The sequence below is a fragment of the Dromaius novaehollandiae genome, chromosome 16, assembly GCF_036370855.1.
Source record: "Dromaius novaehollandiae isolate bDroNov1 chromosome 16, bDroNov1.hap1, whole genome shotgun sequence".
NCBI classification, from domain to species: Eukaryota; Metazoa; Chordata; class Aves; order Casuariiformes; family Dromaiidae; genus Dromaius; species Dromaius novaehollandiae.
The window spans coordinates 21,178,278-21,188,846 of NC_088113.1; the positions used below are offsets into that span (position 1 = coordinate 21,178,278).

The 10,569-nt window shown below is 54.3% G+C and overlaps 1 protein-coding gene across 1 annotated transcript; it reads left to right on the forward strand.

The window, feature by feature from the left end:
- Positions 1-2,246: 2,246 nt before the first annotated feature.
- On the forward strand, positions 2,247-9,874 carry LOC112987284 (BPI fold-containing family B member 4-like). Its single transcript, XM_064521261.1, has 16 exons — positions 2,247-2,296; positions 3,406-3,531; positions 3,827-4,205; positions 4,684-4,788; positions 5,198-5,338; positions 5,700-5,763; positions 6,178-6,238; positions 6,628-6,719; positions 6,987-7,190; positions 7,277-7,330; positions 7,427-7,597; positions 8,068-8,135; positions 8,489-8,531; positions 9,001-9,064; positions 9,196-9,272; positions 9,528-9,874. The coding sequence occupies exons 2-16, from the start codon at positions 3,420-3,422 to the stop codon at positions 9,564-9,566; spliced, it is 1,674 nt and encodes a 557-aa protein (XP_064377331.1). The 5' UTR covers positions 2,247-2,296; positions 3,406-3,419; the 3' UTR covers positions 9,567-9,874.
- Positions 9,875-10,569: the final 695 nt, after the last annotated feature.

A 10,569-nucleotide genomic window follows, 5' to 3' on the forward strand; every position in this document is an offset into this window, starting at 1 on the left:
TGTGTGGTGACTGCCCAAAGTGCAAAGCGGTGCAGGAGGGATGATAACACAATACCATCTTGTTAAGGCACTCTTCCATCTTATCAAATGCCCTGATCCGTCCTTGACAGCCAGGCTTTGTGCTCGGAGGACCCTGACTGATCAGGTTGCAGGGAGAGCCACAGCTGCTTAAGTAAATTGGCACCTCTGCCATCCTTTCCTTGGCCTTTCGCTAAGATATTTTTCAAAGCTGTAATTAAGGCATGGCAAAAGCTGGCTAATCTCCTGGAAATACTTATTTCCAAGTTTGCAGAACGTATTAACTCTGAGCAAGCACTTTTCTGGGCTATTATTCCCGAGAGCTGGGGAGCAGCCCATCTGCCACCGTCACCGCAGAGTGAGGCAGCCGCGTGGGTCGTTCATGACGGGTCCCTTGGCCGGCCAACACGTCCCCTCTGCCACTGAGGACCGATTCTGCTGTGCGGGTGGGGATGTGGTCTTCACACCAGGGCTGTGTCTCCTCCGTGGCCCACGGAGGAGGGTTTTTGTTTTCCTGCCCCAAAGAGCTGCCTTTCTGCTCTGGCTCAAGGCAGTAGCTCTCCACATATCACAGGGCAGATGATCCCGGTCCAGGACCGGGAGTGAAACTGGGAGCAACCAGCGTAACTCTGTAGACACATGTGACACATTGGCTGAGCAGAAGGTTCTCTCTTTTTCTCCTGTTTGTAACAGTAAATTAATTGGCAGTAAATGAGCAATAGTGTATGAGGTGGGACACGACTTTTCAACATGCTTCCAAAACCTACCCAGAAATCTAAGAGGGCTCAGGCCCAGATGGAGCTGTGGTGTGGAGGCAGAAGACCTTGTGCAGCTGCAGGGCTCTTCCTCTCCTGCAGCACATTCGCTGCATGGGATAGTTTGCTGTGGAGGCCACCTCTCTTGATGTACCCATCCGGGGAACAGCAGTCCCTCCAGGACTTCAAAACGATCTGCCAGCCGACCAGCTGTAGCCCAGGAGCATCCTGACTTTGTGGTCGATGGCATCGCCCTCTCAGCTGCATCTCTCCGTGGCATCGCATGTGGCTTTCAGTCGCTCTGGACTGCTCTAAGGTGTCGGTGACAGATTCAGCAATAATGCTGTACCAGTTAGACCAGTGCAGCGTTTGAGAATCAGATGGTGGTGCTCCAAAGAGCCTGTACGCTCAATGCATCCGTGAAGCAGCAGCACTTCATCAATATGCCTTATCGTGGTGTCGCTATTCCAATCCAGTAAGTCTTTTCCCTCAATTATCAAATAGATTTGGAGCTATTCAAGTCCCTGGAAAGACCCTGTTGGCTTTGGGAAGGGCTGGGTGAGCTCCCAGCCCGCAGGCGCGTGGAGGTGGGGAAGGCCAGGCTCGGCACGCTGACCTGGACGGTGCAACACCAAGTTGTTACCATCTCTGGGCCTGTCCTGACACCGAGCAAGGTGCTTTCTGGTCTTCATTTATCACCTGAAACAGGTGGCACATCCCCCTGCAAGGGCCTGCTGCGAGGCTGAAGTGCTCAGTGCTGCCGCAACGGGGACTGTGGAAGGACCCAAGTGGTGGAAAGTTTTGTGCTGGTATGCGTTGCTATAATGACGAGCATCTCATGAGAAGTCCTACCGGCAGCAGGATCGAGCCCATGCCGACAGAATAGGCAGCGCAACCATTTCCGTCCATCCCTTCCCCGTTGCATGTTAATTTTCTGCTGAAAAACTGAAACCCAAAGTGTCTTGATGAGCAGTGGGGGTGTGTAGCAGTGCCCCATATGTCCCTGCACGTGGTGCCTGCCCATCCCCAAAGGAATGTTTTGTTTTTCAGGTAACCAGTATATTGATAACATTTTTCAGTCAAACCCTCAATTTCAGCCTTAAAAAAAAAAAAAAAGAAAAAAAAAAAGGCTTAGTAAGACATGATTTTTCAGCCATCTCCACGTGCCGGTACTAGGCTCACTGAAGGAAGAGCAAGCCCAGAAACACAAGACGCGGGTGTCTGCCTGCATCCCGTGTGGACCCCCGCCCCAGACCTGGCCCGAAGTCTGCCTCTGCCCTCGCTGGCCATTGCTCAATAACTTACCTAACTTTTTAACATCTATAAATAAATATTTTCATTGGAAGTCAACAGAAACCATATATTGTTTGTTTTACTTCCCACCAATTATTCTGATGTCCCCAATGACATCAGTTGCCTTTTTCCTGTTGCAGAGTTTTGTATATAAGGAGCCGTGCTGCCGGGCAGCTTCAGAAGACGAAGACATCGGCTGGAGAGGTTCTTACGAGCAAGAGATCGATCAGGTATGAGCAAAATTATTCCCTGAAAGCATGCTCTGAGCTTCTGCTTCTGCAAGGTCAGATGCCCCCAAAAGGAGACCTCTTAACATTAGCTTGTGAGTGTCGATCGTGTGCACAGGTATCTTGTTTTTTAACAGAAATTGTTGTTCTTGCTTGCTGCATGGTCAGTTATGCTCCAGCAGGTAAAGTGAGAAGCTGCTCTCACTCTGAGCTTCACTGGCACGTGTGAGCGTTCATCTTATCGACAGTCCTTGAAGAAGAAAGGGTATTTCACGATTTTCATAAATAATTATCGGTTAAATTATTTTTGGTATAACTCTATTATCTGGGCTAGGTTTATACCTAAGATGAATGAGACCTTTCATGCTTGTTTTGATTCTTTTTGATGTGCTATTTACATTTAAATGGATTGGGGGCAGTGAAGTTTGTTACGGTTCTTGAATAAATGCTACTTCTGGTTGTAGGTCCCATAAAAATACAGGAAATATTTCAGGGGCTCTGAAACATTTTAAAATGATTTTCTCCTTATTACCATTTTAGCAAAAGGAACTTCTATGCAGAGACAAGCCTCGGACATTTGATATTTGTGCAGAAATGCTGCCATTCAAAGAAGGAGATGCTCTCCTTGCTAGATATGTTGGTTTATTTGTCCTGTGTTCGTGCTATTGCTTTTCTTTCCATGACTAGAGTTGTCAGAAACATCCTGTTTTCCCTTCACTGGGGATAGAGAACATTATTTTTCAGGGAAATTCTCACCCAGAATGGCTACACCCCAGATATTCCAGTTGAAGTAACCAATGTTGCATGCTGGTGCTAAGGAATTAAAGCAGGAAGACCGGCACACCCCCTTGCTTTTTGTGGTGCTCTGACAGTCAGTCTTTGAACGACTGTTGTTCAAGTGCTGGTTCCTTCTGCAGTGAGGTGCAGCCAGGGGCTTTACTGTTCACAGCAGCGTGGTGAGGAGGTGGGAGAGGTGCCAGCAGCTCCCTCTCTGATTTTGGCCTCCCCGAGAGGCATTCCTGCTTTTCCTTTCCTCCACCCTCCTCTTTCCTCAACCCGTTGGCTTGTGGTCGCTGTCTCAACACTGCGCTGATTGCAATTGCTTTCCACAGTTCCCAGAGCAAAGATGTCCAAGTTCTGGGCAGTCTTCCTCCTCTGTGGCCTGCTGACCCCTTCACAAGGACTTCTCGGAAACATCCCCTTGATTTCCAGGGTGGATAAAGATGCAGTAGAAAATGGTAAATGTATGAAAGGGATGGGATTTTTCTTTATTTTGAGACCAGTTCTGCTCCTCCTGCATCTTGCCTGTGCTCAGAAAATCAGAAGTCAGCAGCAGTGATGATGCTGGTAATTTGCACTTACAAAACACTTTGGACAGGGGACTGCAGGGGCTTTACAGTTGCTGGTACCATCGTGGCTACGGTGTAAAGGGGGAAATGGAGGAGCAGTGGCAGGAAGAGATGCTAGGCTGACACAGCATCTTTGTGCTTTGAATCTGCATGGCTCACAGTGACCTTCCATCCATTTGTTCAGCTATTACAGGGTCACTTGCCAAAGACAACGCTTTCCAAGGGCTCCTGGGTGGCCTTGTTGGCGGGGATCAGCTCAGCAGTCTTGTTGGTGGCCTCCTTGGTGGAGAAGGTCTTGTTGACGGCCTCGTTGGCGGAGAAGGTCTTGTTGGCAGCCTCCTTGGTGGAGAAGGTCTTGTTGACGGCCTCGTTGGCGGAGAAGGTCTTGTTGGCGGCCTCCTTGGCGGAGAAGGTCTTGTTGGCGGCCTCCTTGGCGGAGAAGGTCGTGGTGGCGGACTACTTGGTGGACAAGGTCTTGTTGGCGGCCTACTTGGCGGAGAAGGTCGTGCTGGCGGCCTGCTTGGCAAGCAAGGTCTGCTGAGTGCAGTGCAAGGGCTCACAGGGTGAGTGAGGGTGGAAGATGGGTGTCCCCGAGCAGTGTGTGGTCTGGGCCATGCTGGGGAAAAGAGGTTCTGGTCCAGAGCCTGCAGTCTGGAGACACGTGAATCCCTCTTTCCCCTCCCAGGGCAGGTTTATAAACAAGCCTTTGGGAGATGCTCTATGTACCTGCCGTGTCAAGGGTGCCTTGCGTTTGCCACATGCAGGCCCTGGCTGGCAGGGTTCCCTCGCTGACCCGAGGCAGAGGACCACGGCGGCTGCTCAAGGGCTGCAGGTCTATAGGAGACGGGTTTTGCCCTGGAGCTGGACCTGCGCAGCGGCAGCGCTCACGGGGCGGGGGCGGGAGCCTCTCTTGCCGCCAGAACAAGTCCTCGCGACCGCGGGCTCGGCAAGCGGATGCCGGCGCTGGAGGGGGGCTGAGGTGACAGGGCGTCCGCTTTGCAAATGTGCTACTTTCTCCTCCTTCTGGGTTCAATTATCCAGGCTGAAAATCGTGAACATCACCCTCCCCAAAATCACCCTGCGCTTCCTGCCGGGGATCGGGCTCCAGCTGAACCTCTACACCCAGCTCACCATAGACGGCGGCTCGTAAGTAGCTTCTCTCCTGGAGCACAGCAGAGCTGTTGTTGCACAAGGCAGGACGGGGGGTTTTCTCCATCTCTTTGGAAAGTAGATGGTTAGAGTATTTTCTTACCAAGCTTCGCGCATACACGGCATGTTCGAATGCCGGTGTATCAGGAGCGCCTCCGAGAGCGGCGTGCGGACAACGTATGTCTGAGCCTCGTGCGCCCGGCAGCCCTGACAGCCCCTTACGGAGGCTTCCCAAATTGCTCCTCGGAGGCCTCCGTGTCCGTCTGTCTCCCCATTAGCCGGGCTGAGGGACTAACCCAGTTGTGGTGGATTAAATTCGGAAGCCTGACGTCCAGCACAAAGAATGAGCTGCTGCGAGTCCGCGAGTGAGACGTGTCCTGTGTTTCATCCCCGGGGCTCTGCTCAGGGCTGCAGCTGGGCTGCTCCGTGCTCAGGTCAAAGCAAACGTTACGGCAAGAGCCAGACTGGTCCAGGACGCCACGGGGGCGGTGAAGCTGGTCATCGAGGACTGCAAGACCCTTCTGGGAGACATCAGCATCCGCGTGGGGTAGGTGCCCGCGTGGCGGGGTGCTCGGCGGCCGCGTGGTGCAGCTGCAGCTTTGTTTCGTTCGCTCTGTTAATCGTCGAAGACAGCGCGGTTGTGCTTTTTCACCTGGCACAAGGAAGGCTAAAATGCTGAAGTTTCTCTTAAAGCTTTGGCTCAAGTGGGTGAAATAGCATATTTCTGGGTTGTGCTGCAGTCCTGACACTGGGCCGCATTCGGAAGGTTCATTTTTGTTAAAAAAAATGGCGCTGAAGTACAACCCTGGACAGTGCAAGTGAGGCCTCAGATTTCTCCTGTGCAGAGTATGTTTCTTTCTGGTTACTAATTTGTGCCACTTTCTACTTCCTACTTTCCTATTATTTAGACCCAAACTGCCAGTTCTGGATCAGGCTTTAAAAGGCGTCCTTGGTAGTGCCCTGCCTAAACTGGTGAGTCTGCAAAAAGGTCTTTATTAAGTGAAGGGACGCGATACCCGGAGCAAGGGCAAGCCCGGCCTCCCCGGCTGCAGCAACGGCCGGTGCGCGGTGCCTGCGCCCATCGCGGGGCAAAGCCTCCGGCTGCCGTCGCGTTTCTGAGAAACGCGCGCGTTAACGAGCCCCCGCCCGAGTCTCGCCTGGGTGCTGAACCCCCCGGGCGCAGAGGGTTCGTGCACGCTGCTGGGACGTTAAGTGGGGAGCATCGGCGCTGGCTGCTGCACGTCCCGGCGGGGCCAGCGAGGCGGCGGCAGCCGCGGGGCCAGGGATTGCCCCGCTGACGAGCTGTCGCTGGGCATGTTAATAAGACGTAGCAGGATGTGTGTCTCCGAGAGTCTCGGGGAACCTGACCGACTTCTGCCTCTGCAGCTGTGCCCCGTCGTCAACACCGTGCTTGGCACTTTGAACTCGCTGCTTGGCACCGTCACCTGTAAGTGCTCGGTACCTCCCTCTGCTTCTGTTCCTCTGTAATCCCCCAGCCCGTGTCTGTGCGGCATTTAGAGTTCCCCCCCCTTTTTTTTTATGTTGGATAAATACAAATATTTTAACAACTTCCTAAAAATACAACTTTCAGCTCAAGCACAACATGCAGTTTGCATTACCCCCGATCAGCAACAATCTTTCTGCAAAAAGCCAATTCAGAAACTGCTGCTTTTGGAAACAGCAGTTTTGCTGTAAAAAAAGTGCTCTCTAGACACTTGTCCAACTGGGAACACTGTGAGCGGGAGCAGCCACTGGTTCAAATGTTTTCTGAGACCAGTAACCGGGAATATTTCCCCTTCATTGCCGTTTCGAAGCTTTCCTTCCTCTTTCCTGCAGCTGTGCTCCCACTCGGGGCTCTGGGAAATCTCCAGTACACGCTAGGGTCCCTGCCCATCATCAGCGACAAATCCATCCAGCTGGATTTAAATGTAAGTGCCACCGCTTTCCCTTGCGCAAACACCTTGGAATAAGTGAATCAGGGGAATTCATCTGAACGTGGCGACTGCTTTTAAGAGACTCCTCTTACTTCCAGCTATCTTTAGGGAAGCATTCCCTGAAAAGCACTGACGACTGACCCAGCAGGGTCTGTGTTAATGCCACCACCGGGGCTCTGCTTCGCCTTTTCCTTGCTAATCGGGGAGCACAGCGTTGCATCCTGCTGCTTTGACACCTCCCTGCTCTCTCCGTCCCTGCAGCTCCTGGTCCGGGACGCCGAGGGCAACGTGGTTGACCAGGGCCTGGGCCAGGCAGTGGCCGTCTCCCTGCCGCCGCCGGCCGCCGGCGTCTCCCAGCTCAGCATCCCGCAGGCCGCGCTCAGCGCCGTGCTGGGTCTCCTCCGCGGCTCCGGCGCCTTCGACGCGGACGTCACGGCGGCGGCGCTGGGCTCCGTCTCGGGCCAGGTGGGCGCCCTTCCCGCCCCGGCGGCTCCCGCGCTCGCTCCCGTGCGGAGGCACCCGGCTCGTTTCACGCTGTGCTTTTTCCGCAGGGGTCCAGTAACGCCCTGCTGTCGACGTCCACGCTGCTCTCGCTGCTGCCGCAGGTCAGCGGTCTTATTTCTCGTGCGTGTCTCCCGAATCGCGCTCTCCGCCGCGGCGTCCGAGAGCGATTCCTCGCCGTAACGGCTCTGCCCGCGCAGCTCTCCGCGGAGATCCCGGAGTCCCTGCCGCTGGCGCTGCGGGTGCAGAGCACCGGCGCCCCGGTCGTGTCCCTGCGGGACGGGAAGGCGACCGCCCGCGTCGCGGCCTCCATCACGGCGCTGGCCCAGCGCCCCGGCTCCCCGCCGCAGCCCCTCTTCACCCTGGACGCGGTAGGTGCCAGCACCCCCCTCCCTTCGCATCCCCGGGACGCGCGGATGCAGCCGTGCTCGCTCCCGCCGCCCGCAAGCAGCGCGATGGCTTGGGTGGGGATGAGGCCTTGGGAAGCTGGACCTGTCTCGGGTTTTACTGGTCTCCGGCATCCACTTAGGCTTTTCCACCCGTAGGCATCTAGTGCTTGTACTTCCGAATTTATTATGTCTTCAAAATGGTGGTGCCCAGTCCTTTTAAAATGCACATAACAAAGCACAAGCGAAATATCTGGCAAATAATTCAAAATAAAGACAGAAAGTCAGAATCCTGGGGAGAAAGATCAGTGATGCCACCCGCCAGAAACGCGGCTTCTAGGCACGGGGAGGTGCTCTCTCTCGGGCGGGTTATTTACGAACATTCTGGATTTCCTTTTCAGTCTTAGGAGGTAGACGGGGAAATAACTTCATTTACTTTGTTGTTCCAACTGCAGGACATCGATCTGAACGTGGGTGCGTCTCTCTCGGGCGACAAGCTGCAAGCGACCCTGGCTGTCGAGAGGTGAGCCGGAGCGCTGCGCGGGTCCCGGGGACGCGGCGATGCCTTGGGGCTGCGCGGGGAGCGGACGAGGGGGGGTAACAGGGAAGCGCAACGTAGATGGGGTAGAAACGTAAAGGGCCGCTGGAGCTTCGCTGCGTCTTCCTAGAGCTAAGCTTAGGTGAAGTGCATATCCCAAGTAAAGAGAGACTTAGGAGGAAAAAAAAAAAGTTGCTCTATATTCCAAATCGTTATGCCCTTATGTGCGTAAGACAAACGTCAGACCACGCAAGGTCTGAGCACCACGCTGAAGGTCCGACTGCGGCTTCAGTCGATGCATCGCGCCCCTGACTCTTCCCTGCTTTTATCCTTCGCAGCATCAGCCTGAGACAAGCGGATTCGCGAATCGGCAATATCAGTGTAAGTTCCCAGCCCTCGGGACCTGACCGCTGCAGCGGGGGATGTGATGGTCAGAAACGATATGCGGGGAAGGAGGTCCAAAATTTTAATTCTTCCTGGGTCTTCACATTTTTTATTCTTTTGGCAGAGAATTATTGTTGACTGATCTGTTGATTCACACAGCCATTATAGTGTGTAACAACGACACTTGAATATGTATGTTCTGATGTTGGGAGCATACTGTGAGCGCGGGCGAGGAGAGAAGGAAGAATCAGGAATAAATCACTGGAAGAGCATTTCGCTGTGTACCACCCCCACACTCATTCCTGGAAGAGCTTTACTTAAGGAAATGTCCTCGCATTTGCATTTTATGGTTCCCAGCATCCTGCACAGACAGAACTTAATTTATAAGCTTGACATCGCTCACTTTTCATCCCAGTAATCATTGCTCTTTTCTTCAGATACTGATGCACGTCTTCTTCCCCTGCAGGTCTCCCTTCTTGAAAGATGGGTGAGGGACGTCCTTGAAGCTGGATATCTACCTGCAGTGAACAGTACGGCCGGGGTTTGAGCCCCCGCTCTTGGCAGCTCCGCCTGTATTTCAGGGCGTTTTTCCCTCCCTCCCTCCCTCGGCCGCGTCCAGGGTGTCACGGCCGGGATGAACCGTTTCTCCTTGCTTTTGCAGAGGCTCTGAACGTGGGGGTCCCACTGCCAAAACTCTTCAACATGAACTTCGAGGGTGCCAACGTTGACGTCGTTGACGTAAGGGCCTGGTTTTTCTAAACCTTATCTTCCTGGGGAGCTGCGGGAGGAGCCAGTCCTGGGCAAGGACACGTGGCGTTAATAACCTCTGCAGTCCCTTCCCAGCCCGTTTCCTATGAGTCGCTGCTCGTTTTTAAGAGGTCTCTCTGCCTACGTGGGCCCAGCAATGAAACTTGCTGAGCAGGATGTAGGGAAAAACTGGGGGATATCCAAATGAGATAAATGATTTGTTTTTCTGCTGCTTCTTCCCGGCAGAACGCTTTTGTGATCTCCCAGACCTGCAGAAAGTCCTAAAAAGAGCCCGTTTCAGAGCCTTTTCCACCCTGCTCCTTGGATGAGGCAGAGAATTCGCTGCAAAAAATCCAGTCGTCTTTGCTTTCTTGTGGGCGTTGTGCGGTGTGAGCTCCCCGGCCCGAGGGAGACGGGGATCCTGCAATGAGCTCTGCTGTAGACTAGCACTGGGGTAGGGAGAAGCTGCTCAGCTGATTCAGATTTGGGGGGGATTTTCTGTGGCCTGTTTTCACTTTGCAAGTCTGGAGCCAGAGCTCATTTTTAGGCGTAAAGGATGTTGCTCTTGAATTGCTCTTCCAATAAAACCTTTCGCTGCCTCAGTATTTCTTTCTCCGAATGGTTCTTTGATACGGGTTTCCCGGTGCCAGGAACCGCTTCTGTCTCCCCGATATCGTATGACCCTTAGAAAGACAGCGCGTTTCCAAGCGGGGACTGTAGCTGTAGTGAACAGTGCGATAAGCTGGCACCTTCCCAACGCGTTTGGGAAGCTCAGCCTGGGGCACGAGCTGTGGGTCCATCACCTGCTTTGTGTTAAAGCTGGCGAAACGTGCGTGCGGTCGCGCAGAGCGGCTCACCTGCCTGTACCCTGCTGCCGTGCATCACCGGCTCGGGGCCCCCGGGGCTTTCGGCGTCCTCCCCGGCCCTTCTGCTGCCTCGGTAGCAGCAGCAAGCAGCCCCTCTGCTCTGGGTTGTGCTCGTTGCTTCTCAGTGCCGCTCCCCAGCAGCCCCGCGGAGCAGAGATTCGCCATCCGTGGACTTCCAGATGTTTCCAGCCCTCTCGTCTCAGAGCCCCAAGAGCCGGAGGGACCTCCCTGCCGAGGCTGCTCCGGCTGGACCTCGGGGCAGCCGAAACGGTCCTCGGCTGACGCCTCGGGCAGGTCCGCGGCACGGCCCCGCGGCTCCTCCGACGGCTTCACCTCCAGCTCCTGTTCCTGCCCCCCCGGGAAAAACTTCCCAGCCTAGGAAGGGCGTTTGCTGGGTATAATAAAAATAAAAAAGCAGACGC

Bases quoted from the DNA above. Each gene is read 5' to 3' on its own strand.
- LOC112987284 (XM_064521261.1), top strand. From the start codon at position 3,420: ATGTCCAAGTTCTGGGCAGTCTTCCTCCTCTGTGGCCTGCTGACCCCT. The intron at 3,532-3,826 runs GTAAATGTATGA...CCATTTGTTCAG, and splicing joins TAAAGATGCAGTAGAAAATG to CTATTACAGGGTCACTTGCC. The intron at 4,206-4,683 runs GTGAGTGAGGGT...TCAATTATCCAG, and splicing joins GCAGTGCAAGGGCTCACAGG to GCTGAAAATCGTGAACATCA.